Here is a 17,650-nt window from a genome sequence, read left to right on the forward strand (position 1 = left end):
TAAGTATTTGGTAGGAAGGGGAGAATTTTGAACAACCAGACAGAGAAAGACTAAATTAATAGTTTTAACCTTACCCGCAAGGCAAGCTTGAATGAGTTTGACATATCTACTTAGAAGGTTTTACTTCTTGTTTTGTTTTGTTTTGTTTAGTAACTTGTCAGCTTAGTCATAATACTATACATTAATAAAATGAGGGTATGTTATCATTTTGTGAAACCTCTGTTGTTCCCCCCACAGTTCTGGTGCTTTTACTTGAGAAACACTAGCTGATGGTAGCAGTGCTTTATAACCTACTGACAGTTACCCTCTTTGAGTAATTACTTTCTTTTAATAAAAAGTTGAAGAGATTAAAATAGAAACCACAGATGTTTTCAGCCATAGTGAAGGAGGTGTACCAGTTTTAAAGGATTAAAAGGAAGTGGCTCTTTACCCATGTGACCTTTTGTTACTGACAGTGTATGTATGGCTTGCGCTAATTTTTGTAATGTTTAGTGAGGTAATTCTTCAACATCAGATTCTATTTGTTTGGAACATCAGCTTCCCACTATTATCAAAATCACCTACCCCTAGACATAGTAGGTGAATGTATTTTTGCTAAAAACTGTCTCTTTGGTGGATACTCTATAGCAGAATATCTTTATCTTTTCTATCGATTAAAAAATAATTCAAAAAAGTAATAATTCAGAGTATTTTAAAAAATAAGGTAAGCCAGGATAAGTAATCATGTTTGGTTTGTTTTTCTTCTAAAAATAAATCTCAACTGAAAAAGAAACTTTGAAAGTTTCTATAATATGTGTTTGCTCACCTTGACTCCATAAGATTTCCATATCGTGTAATTGTGTCTATGGATCTACTTTTTTTTCACCTATTTCACATGTTTGCCCATGAATTCTCTGTGTAGGTGTGTAAAATTAATTTCTTTCCAAGTTCTGTTGAAAATCTGTTGAAGTTGACACATTGCTTTATGTATTGTGAGAGAATTAAAGCAACCAGCAAATCTTTTTGATGTCCAAACTACAGGAGCGTTCCCCCACTTTGACTCTACCAGTTCCTGATCTTAAAGATGGCAAAGGAGTGGAGACTATAACCCTGCATGCTGTGTGGTTTGCATTGTTAACCCAAGGTTTGCTTGTCTGTTTCCTAATTCAAACAGAGCGTCAGAAGCCATGATGCATGTAGTGTGTGTGTACTGCAGCTGGAGTGGGCCCCAGACCAGGTATTTATAGACACCACGTTAAGCCTTCCACCCAGTCATCGTCTGTGGTCTGAAAGACTTCGTATCCTCAGCAGTTCTAGAATTTAGCTTCTGTCATTCACCATTTCACCTTGTTTAATCTGGTTACAACTAGCCTGTATGTGTATTTGTATGTTGGCATACATACATATCTAAGCATGGTCTCCTATTTAAAATTTTACCAGTCATTAGAACAGTTCGAGGGGGAAAAAACCCCAGCGAAAACAAATGACCACTGTGAATATCAAATCAAGAATATTAGCATCACAGCACTTTGTTGGTGGAGATGACTGTGTTATTAGGGATTTTGTAAGTCCCTTTCTTCTGAAAAACTGACAGTGTATTTTTCACATTACTGCACACAACTACCAGCATTATAGAGGGGCTGAAATTTTCATTCTGTTGAAGAAGAAATGGAAACAGGCCAGGTGACTTGGCCATTGTCACAGAGTCAATAACATAGGCAGGACTGAAGTTCAATCTTCCAACAAGAGCTGAAACTTTGCTTTTCCCTCTTTCCCTAGCCTGACAGTTTTCCACAGGAGGCTCTCTGCTTCCATCTCGCTGTATGCAGATATGATAAATGTCAGCCTGAGTGCACTGACTGGTCTGTTAAAAGAAGGAAAAGTGGTCTTTTTAGACTCTACCAACCTAGGACTTTATAGGGGTTTGCAGGCTGGTTGTAATTAGATATATAGCATTTAATTGCTTCTTTCTTTCATTTTCCTTGTAAGGATGGGTTAAAAGCAGCCATCTTTAATTATTAATGTCCGTTGACCTCATCCTCTTCTCCTGTCCTATAGTACTGACCCAGTCCTCCCCTACATTTAGGACTTAGGCCAGTGAAACTGACCATCTCAGCTACAGGAGGACTATATGCTGCTTTCATAGTGAGTACGGAGTACTTTGAGGTCATGTTCACCTTCACCTCCCCCAGCTGTTATAACTGACATACCGTTGCCAGAAGGCCATTACCTTTGCCCACCTCTGTGCTGCTAATAACATGGATATTTGACTACAGTGCATCTTTGTGTTCTCATTAACTCGAAATTGAACCTCTTTCAGAGTCAGCCTTAGAGATTGATAAATAAAACTGATAACTGTGTTTCTAGACTCTAGTGAATATAGTTTGCACTGAGATATATGCTGTTTTCCTGTTTATCCCTAAACTATAAGATTATTTCACAAGAAGTCAGTAACTTCCTGACATAGTGCTTTATCTTTTCAAGCTGTTAACCTGTGTTGGATTAGAATGATTTAGAGCCTTTTGAATCATAACTGCATTGCTTCATGACTTCTTAAGTCATGAAGCAGTTGAGTTGCATCTGTCCTAATAGTTTGTATTGTGATGTCATTTTTTGTTACCAGCCTTTGACTTTTAATTAACAATCTTGTAATAATTGCATAGAGGTCAATTTTTAATTGGATTAGTGGCAAAAGGAGAGTTGGAACTGATGTTTAATGACATCATGATGTTTGCATTGAGGTGTGGTATTTAATCCCTCCATTTTTTATGAGTGGTCAGTAAGTTGCAGTGGATCTAAATTGTTATTGCTTATTGGAAAACTTATGAACTACATCCCTCCACTGCCCTCCCCTGCCCACATTTCCCTGCCCTTAAAGTACTTAAATATTCTCACTTAGTTGTTGCTGTGATAAAGTAACTGATAATCCTTTTTAAAGTTGCATTATTTGGTAAGATAATAATTGGGATTTAATCTGTTTGATCTTTAGCGCTTTTTTTTGTTCTGAGTCAAGCTCATATAGTTTTTGGAATGTTTGGATAGAAATAAATAGAATGTTTGCTTCTCTGTCTTCTGAAGGTCCCTGAGTAGTATCACATTCTTATTTCTCTTTATAATTCCTGCTCTGTCTCAGATATACCTGCTTTAGACTTCTCAGTGTTCACATTTGACACTCTGAAAGAGAATTGGCACAAGAATCATTCTAGTACTGAAATCCTCAAGATTGTATTGTGCTTTTAAGAATCACCTGAGGAACTTACTGAAAATACAAATTCCTGGGTTTATCCCAAGGATGGTATCCAGAATCTGCATGCTTAGGAAACATCCCAGGTGATTTTAGGGCAAGTGATAGAGAAAACACACTTGGAGAAAATATTCTAGAGTTCTGAACCCACTGAGAATAAAGATACGTAAATGTCCTTCAGTCTTGAGCACTAACTCAGCCCTTATGTGGTACTTAAATTAAAATATTGAATTACAGTACACATATTTTGTTAAGAACATGCCTACCTCTTATCCTGATGCTATGATGTTAAATTGTCCACCACGATGAGAATGTTTCTTGTATAAAGTCTATAAATATAAGACAAACCCCAGTTTAAGGACCTGATTTTGTTCTGTCCTGTTTAGATTTGTGTTCTCTGATGATTTAGTGGACTTTGTAACCTGCTAATTAATCTTTTTTCCTTTGACTGTTGTTCTATGTAGAGAAAAGCGGTAAAGAAACTACCTCACTGGGAATGTCATCATTACCAACTTCAGATGGATTTAACCATCAAGCCCATCCTTCAGGACAGAGTCCTGAGATTGGTAATCCTTCACGTCTTGCTCACTCTGTCTCTGCTTCAGTCTGCCCTGTTGAGCCCAGCGACCCAGACAGCATTGAACCTAAAGCTCTGAAGGCTTTGAAGGCTTCAGCTGAATTCCAGGTAACCTGTGAAAAGAAAGAACATCTTCCTCTACAGGATCTTTCTGATTGTGCTTCTTCAGCAGACAGTGCTCCAGCAGACCAGAGGCCAGCTATGCCTTTGCAGAATTCACTCGAAGAAGCCATTGTTGCAGGTAATCTAGAGAAATCTGCTGAAAGAAGCACCCAGGGCCTCACATCTCATCTCCACACCAGACAGGAAGTTAGTTTATCTGTCACTGGGATGGAAGAACCACAGAGGCTTAAAGATGAAAAGGGTTGGCATCCAGAATATCAGGACCTGAGTCAAGCGAGTGGCCTTCAGCAGCATGAAGAACCGAGGACTGGACAGCATGAGGTTATACGGCAGAATGCTCCCCATGACCGAGCACGTCTCTGTAACACAGGGGACCTTGAACTTCTTGGAGAAAGGCAACAGGATCAACAAAGAAGTATTGGTTCGGAAGCTACAATGGAAGGAGACAGGCTAGAGCAGACTGTGGACCTTTCGGGTACAGAGAAAAATATTCTACCTTCAGGGTGCTTTGGCTGCTCAAGTTCAGAAACACTTATGGAAGTAGATATAGTTGAACAGTCCCTAGCTGCTGTGCTCAATTCAGCAGGTGGTCAGAATACCAGTGTCAAGAACATCGGTGCATCTGATCTCACCTTAGATAATCCCTTGATGGAAGTAGAAACATCAAAATGTAACCCTTCCTCTGAAATTTTGAGTAATTCCATTTCCACTCAGGATTTACAGCTTCCAGAAAGTAATGTTGAAATGTCTGGAACAAGTAAAGAATACGGGAGTTGCCCCTCCTCTTTAGTAAGTCTCTGTGGCAGTTGTCAGCCATCCATAGAGTCCACAGAGGAATCTTGCTCATCTGTAACGGCAGCCTTGAAGGAACTTCATGAACTTTTGGTCATTAGTAGTAAACCAGCTTCAGAAAACACATCGGAAGAAGTTATCTGTCAATCAGAGACAGTAACTGAGGGCCAAACAGGTATTAAGGACCCTTCTGAGAGATGGACCCAAAATGAGCATCTTACAGCTACCCAGAGCAAACACTGTTCACAGGTCTCCTTTCATCAGGCCACATCTGTAACAGTGAAGACAGAAGAATTAACATACACTTCAACTGACGCTGGAGTAGAAGATGAAGAAAATATTAACTTCAGGGGTCCAGGTGATGGCGTATTAACTGATAGGGAAGGTGTCCCCAAGTCTAAGGAGTCAGTAAATGAGAGCAGTTCTGTCACTGTAGCCTCAGCTGAAACGTCCAATCAACTACATTGCACCTTTGGTGCAGAAATTTCACCCAGACTTTTAGCAGGTGAGGAGGATGCACTCAATCAGACTTCTGAGCACACTGAGTCCTTGTCATCCAGTTTCATATTGGTTAAAGATTTGGGCCAGGGCACACGGAATCCAGTGACAGACAGGCCTGAGACTAGAGAAAATGTCTGTTCTGAAGCTGCAGGGCCACTTCTAGAATTCGTACCACCTACCAGCCAGCCATCATCAAGTCCCTCCTTTCTTGCACCATTAATTTTTCCTGCTGCGGACATTGACCGGATTCTCCGTGCCGGCTTTACTTTGCAGGAAGCTCTTGGGGCTTTGCATCGAGTTGGTGGAAATGCAGACCTTGCACTTCTTGTTTTGCTAGCAAAGAACATTGTAGTTCCTACATAACCATGGAAACGTGGGCTAGACCATACTCCATTCCCTTACAAAAAGCTATATATTTACACATACACACTCACCACATATACAGTATATGTAGAAACCTGCAAGCAGAATGTTGAGCCAGATTTTTTTTAAAGATTTTTTTCGGCCAAAGTAATTTATGATCTCTTGTCTGATGAATTTGTCTATTCTATTTGTTGAAATTTGGGCCTTTTAAAATGTATTGGCAGTATGTGCATACAGGAGCTTTTTATTAACATTAAGATGATGTATTCTGGAATGAAATTGGTGGTTTTGTGTATAGCATACCATTTTAGAATGAGAGTGAATGCTTTAAAAAGCAGAAGCCGTGAGAAGTCCCACCACCCATGCAGCTAAAAACAGATCATAATTTGGCTGTGTCTGTGCTGTAGGCAAGGTGTGGCTTGTTGACTCAATTTTTGGTTTACAAACTTGATTACATGGTTTGGTGTTTGGAATCATACTTAGTGCTTTATGTATTATGATTCATCAGTTGTCACAGGAAATTGAAGAATATCTCCTAGAGTGGTATGTTTTTATTCGTGTGGTTAGGACTTGACATTTTAATGGGATGAGTTGGGAGGGTTTAAAACTTGGGCTGCTTTGTACATCACAGGCTGCTGCATGAATTGCCAGATACCTTGGGTGGGATACTGTGAGGGAATTAACATTAGCGCGAACCATGGTGCTACCCAGATTTAAAAAAAAGAAAGAAAAAACTGTAATTCCATTTGCAAATGTCATGGTGATGTTTCAAGAACTGTGAGTGAAAAATAATGGCCTAAACACTGGAGTTAACTAGTGACTGGGTTTGGTAGCATCTCACTGATCACAGCTCAACCCTTAGTGACTAATGATGAGCTTATGTTCAGCTAGTGGGTTGGTTGCCAGCAGTTTACTTCCTTTCCAAACTCATCTTCTTCTAGGAGGTTCTTCTAAAGCTCAGTTTGAGCTGTGATCTGAGTGAAATATTCAAGTGTGATAAATAACCTTGTCACTGGTTTATCTTGGTGCTTGGAATGGTCAGTGTATTTGGTGAGTGTCTTTCATGGCAGTGGAAATAGTAATTGGAGTTTCTGACTCAAGTGGCCTTGGTAGAGTTTTCCATCCTTTTCTTTCCTCAGGAGTTTCTTTTTTTAAGCAAGGTTTCGTCATATTTGTGTTTACACATGTCAAGTTAGAGTGGGGCATAGTATATAGATGTATTTATTGTGGCCTTTTTTTATATGAGGACTAGCCCTTGGAAATCACTGTCCTGTGGGCCCCACTGTGCAATAATTCTACTGGGTAGATTTTAGATACTTTTTTTCGTGGAAAATAAACCCTCTTAAGTACCTAGCAGGAATCTGAAATCTTGGTTTTATTGAAGAGAATTTTGAGAATGATAATTCCCTATTCCAGGTTATAATTTGCAATGTGTTTGGAACAGAAGCTTCAAAAGGGTGATTTGTGAACTTTTAACTTTAAGTGATTTTTGTCTAAAGTCTTACTCTCTTTAAAAGCTTATTCTTTCTGTCAAAATTCACGTCATTGAGCACAATCAAAATGGAGGCTCATATCTCAGGAGTTTTAAAATGTTTGATTTGGGGGCACTTAGACATTTCTTTTACCCTATTCCATGTTCTTTCTTTTAGCTGTGAGGTTCGTATGTGTGTTAGGAGCCTGAGTGATATGATGGAAAGTTGCATAGATTCCTCATGACCCTCTGAAGTTAGGGAATGGTTGACAGAAAGAGTTGTAGTTTACTGTGTTCAGAAGGGCGCTCAGAACAGGTTAGCCAGATTGTCTTTAAAGTGTTCTTTTAGACGATCATGTGCTGTAGATCCTTTTGCCTGCCCTACACCAAAGATGTAAGATGCACTAGGAACCTGCTTATAGGATTTCTGTCAACCGACTCTCAGAGCTGTGACTGTAATTAAGTAGTGGTGCTATGATTGAAGCAAAATTTAGTAGCAATGCAATGGGCCCCTGATTTGCGTTATGGGTATGCTGGGGAATTTATTCTAAGCTTATAAATCTTTAGGGTCACAAAGTGGGGTGAGTATAGGGTTACAAAGTGGGGTGAGTCTGTGACAGTAGACTCCTCCAAAAAGGCCTTCTGTATGAAGATGGGCCTCAGAGGTTTTTTGTACTAGCAGTTCCTCTGACTACCGTTCAGAGGCTTGGCCACTGAATTTTCACAGTGTGGAGATTTGGGAGTCAGTCCCAGGTGGGATATAGAATATCAATCTGGAAAAGGTTTCATTACGATAGCTTTTATTGTATGTATATGTATATTTATTTCTAGGAGAAAATTGGATAGGCCTATCGTTGTACATGTATTCTTATTAGGAATACTTTGAGCTTAACCCACTTGCCAAATATGCTTGTCCTTTTTCATCATTTATCTTTCAACTTATAATTGCTTTTGATTTTTTTTTTTTTTTTTTTTTTTTTTTGCAGTATGCGGGCCTCTCACTGCTGTGGCCTCTCCCGTTGTGGAGCGCAGGCTCAGCGGCCACGGCTCACGGGCCCAGCCGCTCCGCGGCATGTGGGATCTTCCCGGACTGGGGCACGAACCTGTGTCCCCTGCATGGGCAGCCGGACTCTCAACCACTGCGCCACCAGGGAAGCCCTGCTTTTGATTTTTTAAATCTTCCTGTCCATCGTTTGTATGAAAGTAAAGTTGTTGACATTGTCAAGATTTTAAATCATTTTTAAATTTAGCAGTTGTAAAACACAAAAGGAATTCAGGAACATGACACTAGTGAACCTTCATTTTCAATTTTTATTCAAAGTGCAGAAATTAGAGATTAACTTCTCCAAGGATAGGATAAAATCATTGTGAACTCCTCTGGTTGCCAACAGAACTGATAATGGCCAGCCATAACCAGTAATGGGCTGCTTTACTGGATAGCTCCTTTGCCATAACCGGTAATGGACAGCCTCGTGGTCAGCACGTATCTCCAAGGGTGGTATCTGTTTATTCACCAAAGAGAGGAGAAGATTTACCTATATGACTTCTGCAGTTTCCCTTTAGTTGGTTCCTGTGTATAAGAATGTGCTTGGTAACCAGACAGCTATACCTAGGCTATAGATTTTGCCGTTGCAGCTGGTAAGAATTATTTCCACTCGTACCTCTTTAGGCATCCAGACATCAGCCAGTAGCCTTCATCCCACAGTTTGGGCTTTAGCTATTAACATATAAAGATTACCAGTTGCAAAGGGAACTACATAGATGGTGAGTGTGTATGAAAACTGTCCTGCCTTGCAGCCTACAGAACTTTCCAGAGCTCCTTGTCTCCATATATGCTGAAGGGAGACACACACCTTGTATTTTTTCCCAGAGCATTTCTCCAGTAAGAGAGTTACATGGAAAGATATATGAGACTTTGTGTCACTGATTCTGTGATAACCAGCTAAGGTGGAATCTGCCTGTTTTTCCCTTAGCACAGCTTACTATCCCTAGTAAAAGCCATAAAAATTTCGTTGGTTTAACCATCAGTTCATGTGTATATATACATGTGTGATAGACAGATATCCTACAGTTAATTTTACATAGATTAAAAAGCAAACAATTTTTATATCTACAGATGTAGTCTTCAGTTATGATGGTTTTTATGTATATAAAAAACAGCCTTGCAAGTAACTGGCCAGAAGAGTTGCAGTACATTCTGATTTCCTTTTCCTATCTCTTTGCCACCTGCAGAGAGTATAAGCAGGATAATTGAACTGCTGCATATTTCAAACTAGTTATCAGTGGTGACATATCACAAGAGAAGCTAACTGGATTATGCGTTCTCTAGCACAGATACCAAAAAGCCAAATATCTCCTTTGAATTTGGTGACTTAGTGTAGTCCACGGCTGAACTAGAAAGAGACAGAGTTCTCAAGAGTTCCCTTCCGAGAAGATGAATGTTAACTTAGTTCTGTAAGATAAAAATAGCTTTCTTTTTGAAAGATTTAAAAATGCCAATTCCTGTTAACAAAAAAGTAAAAATTCAAAGCATGTCCTTGAGAACCAGAAATGTAAAATCATGGCTCAAATTCTCTACCTTTGTGGTCCCTCGGTAGATGTTACTAGGAGTTCGTGGAGTAAATCAAAGAACTTAGGGGAGGAACCTTTGATATGCTTGATTTTCTCTTGTGCCTTAGTTTCTCCAAATAGCAGAGGCATCAAATTTGGGTGGGGAATAAAAGTGGAAGGAGGGGGGCAGCAGGGAAGTCTGAAAATGGCTCTCCTGGAGATAGGCATGCGTGGAGTGGTCCTAAGGCTCACCTTTATCGTTGGTTGAGAATTATTCTGCACCAAACCGTTAGATTTCCCCAGGTAGAAGGATTATGACACGGCTTTTTTGTATCAGGTATACCCCCAAAAATGGTTTCTAAGCGTTTATTATGTTCTTTGTGGCACTGTCAGTATTGTGGTGAAGGCAGAGCAGAAGTTCAAGAAAATCTTATATTACAGGGAATGTTTACTCTCTTGAAGGCTATGCAGTTTGAATCTTTGAATAAGTTCATTATTCATTCAAACATTAAGTGCCTGTGTGCCAGGTACTGGGGAGCACTGGGGATACAGGAGTGACTAAAACAGACTGGAAGCTGCTCTTGTGAAGCCTTCAGTCTAGTAAAGAGACATGAAACAAATTTTAGCTTCAAGTGCAACATCTATTTTTGCCTATTAGCATCATTTATTTTAAAAGTCATATTAGGATGATTTGGTTCAAATTCAGAGAAAACTGGGAAAATCAGGCTCAAAATGGAATTAGATGCTGTGAACCTAAAACTGCTCTAAAAAAAATATTTTTTAAAAAGTGGAATCGGAGAAACCAACAAAAAATGTTCTAACATTTGGTAAAACACTTGAAGAGATCAAGGATTCAGAAATTAACGTATACTGTTGGTGGAGGGGGAATTAGGCAGGATAGAAGTGCAAGTGCAAGTAAATGGAAGATGACCTAATATGCACCAGTGACAGTCAACTTTTCCTTCCATCAGGACCTCCTTCCATGCAGGATAGAAATACGGAGTGTGCTGCGGCATCCTTCCCACTCCCCCTCTGAGCACGGCTGCTCTGGAATACTAACCATCTGGGCCAACAGGACTTAGCAGAGGATTCTGGGGGATTTGCTGTTTTAAAGCAGCTGAGTGCAAGATGTGAAAATAGGAATCAAGAGCAGAAAATGTAGCAAGCAGTGGTTCGGGGACTGGATGGTGGGCAAAATTTACTTACAAGAAGATTCAAGGCTCTACCTAATGCTTCTACAGGACAGCTCCATCAAAAGGACATTCTTTAACCCATTATTGAAAACATCACCGTGTATGTAGTAATCCTGAAGGATACAGGTAGAATTTCTGGACCTTAACTGCTAGTGACTTCTGAGGTTTACAGTTAGAAAACTCTCACAGGTTTATCTGTTATGTATCGGTGATTGGTAATCTAGACCCTCTGGGGGCTGTGAAAGGTGAGAGGATATAGCAGATAAGATTCAGAGCACAATCTTAGGGAATGAAAGCTACAGAGAAAATGGTGCAAGGGCATAGGAGTTAGAGGATATTTCTTTTACCTAAAAAAAGTTAAGCAAACTACAGAAGACTTGGGGTGGGGGTGTGGAATACAAAATTAGAATAATTTTTACAGAATTATATTTCTTTGAATACGTACCATAGGAAGGTTTTCATTAGCTGACTTGGGGAAGGGGCATGCTGGTATATTTTTTTCCTGGGAAGATGCATGACTAATAAATTATTTTGTTTACCATGAGTTTGTTTTACGTACAACTCTGAATGATGCATCAGTGACTTAAAGAAAGGTAGACCTCTGTAATTTCCTATCAGAGGCAGTCACATCAGTTTGTGTCTAGATTCCTTTGGTCTGAGATTATCCGATGCCCACCAGACTTCCTTTTCTTTCCCTGAAGGCCCCACAGCTTTGAGTTTATGCTTCCCATCTGAGACCTTTCCCTCTGAATGATAATATTTCCATCCTCTATTCTCCTGATCATCCTTTTGAAATAGTTCTGGTGATATACTCAGATCAATGTATTTGCTTTTTTTTACTATGCGCTTACAATGAACATTGACTTGCCCATTTTTATTCAAAATTTTATTTCCATGGCAAGTTGGGCTAATGGGCTTTGCACTCAAGTAAGGTTTGTTTACCAGTTTTGTAGCCATATTTGGCAAATTTTAGCAAATAGAAAAAATCCCTCTTTTCCCCTTTGTTCTTGGCAGTCGTACTTTTATTGCTTTCCTGATTTTTCTTTAAGCTTTGAGGCTACTGCATCTTACAAGAGCAACTAGGCTGATTGGCAAAATAGGCTTGCCGATCAGTAGCTCTTTTACTCCCATAATGCTTTGGTTTTGAGAGTTGGGAAAACTCTGAGAACTTAAGGGAACCAAACTCAGGAATCCCACAGTTGGTTGCATTGTGCCATTGGTTTAGGGGCTAGACATAGGACCTGTCTGCAGCTGAGTGAACTAGATGAATTTGGGTTTGAGTTTTTGTCAGATACTGAAATGTAAGTCAGCCCTAAGTAATCAAAACACTTTATTTTCTTTTTCTTTTTTTTTAATAGGAACTTTCTGAAGAAAAAGTGATGTGTAAAACATTTGATATTTAAGACAATAAAGTTTTTATCATAAACTCTTGTTTGATCAGTTTCTTTTAAATTGAGATGGTTGGTTACTTTTGTCCTTGTCTCTGTCTCCCTGCCCTTTAAATAACTTATACCCAGGCACTGTGACTTGTGGCCATGAACCTAAACGCCAGAAGAAGTGGGCATCTCCAAGCCATTAGTCACCTCCAGATAAACACTGCAGGAGGCCGTGGCCATCTGCTGATGTGCAATGTCTGCACGTGGTGACTGCACAAGCAGTGGATGCACAGCAATAGGAACAACACTGGTGACAGGGTGTTGTGGTTCAGACTAGTCTCTGGAGCTCGGCTGCTCGGGTTTGAATTCCAGCTTTGCCACTTGCTAGCTGTGTGACTTTGGGTAACTTGCCTAAACTTTCTGTACCTCAGTTTCCCTGTCTATAAAATGGGGGGCTTTTGGGGTGGTCATAGGGGTTTGTGAGTAAGTTGGAAACACCCTGGGATGTTAACTAGTGTGGAGTTACTGCTTTGTGCATGAGTTTGTGCTGTGGGGCCTTTATTTGAAAGGATTTCCAGTGTACATGGCTCAGCTTGTATATACAGGGAGTAGTTTGAACAAATCCCCCCGTGTTCTGTTATCTTTCCTTGCCTTAATAAAAAGAATGCTGAGAGCAAAGCCTACTTCTAGTTGGAGGTAAGAAGTACTAATTATTTTGCCATTGTTCAGATCTCAATCTTTTGATAATCAGTTCACTTGAAATGAGATTTCTAGTACTTGATAGAGTGGTAGGAAATTGTGAGACATTAGTTATCGGTGGAAAGAATTCCAGGTCCTTGGCACAGAGAAAGGGGAATTCACTGCATCTTTATTTAAAGAAAAAAAAAAGGTTTAAAAAGTATCAGGGAAATAAATGCTTTGGGGGATTTATGGCAGGAATCTATGTATCTACAGCTTGGAGGAGGAAAATTTAAGAAAAGGGTAGGATATACATTTAAAAATAGAAATACAGAGAAATGGGAAAAAAGACGTCAAAAAAGACCATAGTTCTAAATTTCAGAACGTGAATTAAGCAGAACATATTGCCATGTTACATACAAGCGCTAAACTGTCACCAGATACTGCTTCCCTGTTCAGAACTATTAGTGTTCTAATGGGATTAACCAACTAACTATACCAGTCCTTATCTCTGGATTTTTGTCCTTAAAAAAAATTAGGGCTAGGGTGGCTTGGTTCCTCCTAGACAGTTACTAAAAGCCAACATTTTCCCTGTTCGACTGCAGATACCTGAAGTTGAAGTTCCCTGAGCCAGAAATACTTCCCTGCCCCAACCTGCTCCTCTGTGTCTTTCCCTGAGAAGTAAATGGCAACTTCACCCTTCCAGTTGTTCACTCAAATGTTGACTCCTTTCTTTCACAACTACGTCAACCCATCCTAAATCCTGCTGGCTCCACTTCAAAATATATTCGAAATCTGATCCTTTCTAGAACCGTGGTCAAGGCACCATCACCTCTTACCTGGGTTATCGCATTAAGTCTCCTGCCCTTGTCTACATGATGTTCTAAGCACAACAGCCAGCATGATTCTGTTAAATCCGATCACACCTCTCCTTAAAACCCCTCAATGGGCCCCCATCTCACTCAGGGTGAAAGCCAAAGCCCTTATAATGCCTCCAAGGCCCCTGGGTACCTCTCTGCCTTCACCTGCCTGCCTCCCCCTCACTCGCTCAGCCACCCTGAACTCCATATTCCTCGAGTTCGCCATGCTCTTTCTCTTCAGGGCCTTTGTATTTGCTCTTTCCTTGGTCTGGAATGTTCTTTTCCCCCCGAACAGCTTCATGGGTTTTTCTTTCACTTCCTTTAGGTCTTTACTCAAATACCACCTCAGTAAGGCCTTCTCTGTCTACTTTATCTTGTCACTTCCCTTCATTTTTCTGCTTAACACCTACACTACCTACCATACTCTGCATTTCAGTTCTGTCTCATATTATCTTTCTCCCCCATTAAGATGCGAGCTCCATGAGAGCAGGGATTTATGTCTCCTTTTCACTGCTATCTCCCAGTGCTTAGAACTTTGCCTTGTGCATAGTAGGCCCTCAGATATGTATTGAAGTAATAAATCTGTAAACAGCGTCATGCTTCCACAGTTTATCATCTCAAAGGCCCATAAGTAGAGTGACAAACTGCCTGAAACCCAGCCAGGTCACTGAGGTCAGTTTTCAGGTTTAGGGATTCTAGCCCAGGATGACTGTTGACCTTGAGTTTAACGTGGATTTTAAAAGACAGATGACAAAGAATTCCCTGGCTGTCCAGTGGTTAAGACTCAGCACTACTGCCGTGGGCCTGGGTTCAGTCGCTGGTCGGAGAATTAAGATCCCGCAAGCTGTGTGGTGCGGCCAAAAAATAATTTTTTTTAATAAAAAATTTTTAAAAGGTGGATGACATTCTGAGGTTAGTAAGTTTGCAGGCTTCCATGTGAGCTAGTACTTTTTATCAGACCCACATCTAAGACTAATCTGGACATTGGCAAACGGCACCTCTCTGCTAACGGTTATACAGACTTGGGCCATAATTCCTCATCCATTGTCTTCCTAGAATAGAAAAGGCCCAAATCAGATGTAAAGAGAAGCAGCCTTATATTTGGCTCTAGTTCTCTTTCTGTGCTTTTACTTCTAAGGCCAGCTAAAAAATTTTTCTGCATCCCTATTGAATTAAAAATTAAATCAGGGACTTCCCTGGTGGCACAGTGGTTAAGAATCCGCCTGCCAATGCAGGGGACACAGGTTCGAGCCCTGGTCCAGAAGATCCTACATGCGGTGGAGCAACTAAGCCCGTGTGCCACAACTACTAAGCCTGAGCTCTGGAGCCTGTGAGCCACAACTAATGAGCCCACACACCACAAATACTGAAGCCCGCGCGCCTAGAGCCCGTACTCCGCAGTAAGAGAAGCCATCGCGATGAGAAGCCCACGCACCGCAAAGTAGCCCCCACTCGCCACAACTAGAGAAAGCCCGCCGCAGCAACAAAGACCCAACACAACCAATAAATAAATAAATTTATAAGAAAAAAATTAATCAAGATACTACTCAATAAACACTGAGTATCATGTGCCAGACACTGAGTTGGTGCTGTGAATGCAGCATTGCATGAACTAAGCAAAGGTGCATATTCCCATGAAGCTTATGTTCTAGCAGTCTCTTTGAAGACTGACAACAGACAAGAAAATGCAGATGGTAATACATTCTACAATGAAAATTTAGTAGGTCGGTGTGCTATAAGGGATTAGAGGCTACTTAAATATGGAGTAATGAAGGAGAAAGGTCTTCTGAGAAGCTAACATTTAAACTGAGACCTGGCTGGCTAGGCTCCTGCCAGGTAAGGATTTGGGGTGCACTGTGTTAGGCTAGGCTGAGGGAACAAAGAGGCCAAAAATTTCAATAATTTATTACAGAGTTTTTATCTTGCCTATGCTATATAGTCCAAGACAGGTGTTCCACTGGCTTAACAGTCCAGCCTGAAAGTGCATCACTTTATGTCTGTTCACATGCCATTGGCGAGAACGTGATAAGGTAGCCAGGCCTGCTGCAAAGAAGGCTGGGAAATACAGTCTAGCACTGCCTGGCTACAGTGCTGTCACTGTGGAGCGAGCAGATTTTGGTGAACGGCTAGAGGCTTCTGCCGCCCTGGGGAAGAGCTTTCCCAGCAGAGGCCCTCAGATGTGAACACACAAGCTTGTTTAAGAAACAGAAGGTTGGTGGGAGCTGGCACACGCCAGCGGACAGATCAGGAGATGAGTCAGGCGGAGAGGCTGAACCAGATCAGCTCTGGCCTCGGAGGCCAGAGAAGAGCTTGAATGTCATTCCAAATGCTCTGACAGGAAGCTGTTGGAACCTTTGAAGCAGGGAGGTTGAATGATATCCCAATTTTCACCAACCCATCTTGCTGGCTGGACAATAAGGAGGAAGGAACTGGATGTTCAACACTTTTTTTTTTTTTTTGGCCGTGCCTCATGTCTTGAGGGATCTTTGTTCCCCGACCAGGGATAAAAGCCAGGCCCATGGCAGTGAAAGCACTGAGTCCTAACCACTGGCCCACCAGGGAGTTCCCAGATGTTCAACATTTTAAAATAAAATCCCCTAGATTAAAGCTGCCTTGTTTGGGTTTCCACAGTCCTGGAGTTACAGACTGTAGGCACTTGCAGGTGCCGGAGTTAAGGTGTGGGAACCCGGACCATTGCTGTTTTGTACAGTCAGCCCCTCCTCCCTCCCCTTCTCAGATGGAGAGCAGCTTCACAAGGCTGACGGCCAAGGAAATATTTACTCCCTCCTCTGGAACTATAAATATATTTGCCTTGAGTTGGGGAGAGGGGAGGAATTAGTCTCTTAAACCATCCTCCACTTCCAATTATCTTTTTCTTTTTTTTTTTTTTTTTTGGCTGCGTTGGGTCTTTGTTGCTGCGCGTGGGCTTTTTCTAGTTGTGGCTAGTGGGGGCTAGTCTTCATTGCGGTGCACGGGCTTCTCATTGTGGTGGCTTGTCTGTTGCAGAGCACGGGCTCTAGGCACGTGGGCTTCAGTAGTGGCAGCACTAGGGTTCAGTAGTTGTGGCTCGCGGGCTCTAGAGCACAAGCTCAGTACTTAGGGTGCACGGCCTTAGTTGCTCCGTGGCATGTGGGATCTTCCCGGACCACGGATCGAACCTGTGTCCCCTGCATTGGCAGGTGGATTCTTAACCACCGCGCCACCAGGGATGTCCTCCAGTTATCTTTTAAGAGGAAGTTGCCGGAATTTGTTCTTATTTTTTTCCTCTCTGTGGCAGTACACACCTTTGGAAAGAAGAGTAGAGGCGACCTGGTGGGCCAGGTCTGTGGTAGTTTTACGACCTCACCTGCCTTCACTACTTCTTCCTTCATCTGACGGTGTTCAGCCGTAGGAGACTTAGGTGTGGACAATATTTTTTTAAAAAAAGAAAGATCATTTTTCCTGTGTCACTGGTTTGGAAACTAAGACAGATTTGTCCGAGGCCCTAGAGTGACTCAGTCCAGGCTCTTGATGCCTCAGAGTCTCATGCACTTTCCACATGATCAGCAAAGTCTTGTGCAATAAATGAATAGGTTTCAATTTTGAACTTAATGACTCGCAATACCCAGACTGATGGGCACTCTGTTTTTTTCTCTTTCTTTTTCTTGTTTATTTATTTATTTATTTAATTTTTGTCTGTGTTGGTTCTTTGGTGCTGCACGCAGGCTTTCTCTAGTTGCGGTGAGTGGGGGCTACTCTTCGTTGCGGTGCTCGGGCTTCTCACTGCGGTGGCTTCTCTTGTTTCAGAGCACAGGCTCACGCAGGCTCAGTAGTTGTGGCTCGCGGGCTCTAGAGTGCAGGCTCAGTAGTTGCGGCGCACGGGCTCTAGAGTGCAGGCTCAGTAGTTGTGGCTCGCGGGCTCTAGAGTGCAGGCTCAGTAGTTGCGGCGCACGGGCTTCATTGC

The 17,650-nt window shown here is 41.5% G+C and overlaps 2 protein-coding genes across 3 annotated transcripts in view; both read left to right on the forward strand.

The window, feature by feature from the left end:
- Window positions 1–3,756, forward strand: part of DDI2 (DNA damage inducible 1 homolog 2) — a 33,499-nt gene extending 29,743 nt beyond the window's left edge. The window contains exons 9-10 of one of the 2 annotated variants that reach the window (XM_079943040.1): window positions 1,154–1,216; window positions 3,688–3,756. In XM_079943040.1, the coding sequence (XP_079799166.1) occupies window positions 1,154–1,170 (17 nt within the window). In that variant the 3' untranslated portion in view covers window positions 1,171–1,216; window positions 3,688–3,756. Of the gene's footprint in view, window positions 1–1,020 lie in introns of both variants that reach the window. The other variant, XM_079943039.1, reaches the window with a different exon arrangement.
- Window positions 3,720–10,575, forward strand: RSC1A1 (regulator of solute carriers 1; the record flags this gene model as incomplete). Its single annotated transcript, XM_079943032.1, has 1 exon — window positions 3,720–10,575. The coding sequence occupies one exon, from the start codon at window positions 3,720–3,722 to the stop codon at window positions 5,577–5,579; it is 1,860 nt and encodes a 619-aa protein (XP_079799158.1). The 3' UTR covers window positions 5,580–10,575.
- Window positions 10,576–17,650: the final 7,075 nt, after the last annotated feature.

Source organism: Stenella coeruleoalba, assembly GCF_951394435.1.
Source record: "Stenella coeruleoalba genome assembly, chromosome: 1".
Lineage (NCBI taxonomy): Eukaryota > Metazoa > Chordata > Mammalia > Artiodactyla > Delphinidae > Stenella > Stenella coeruleoalba.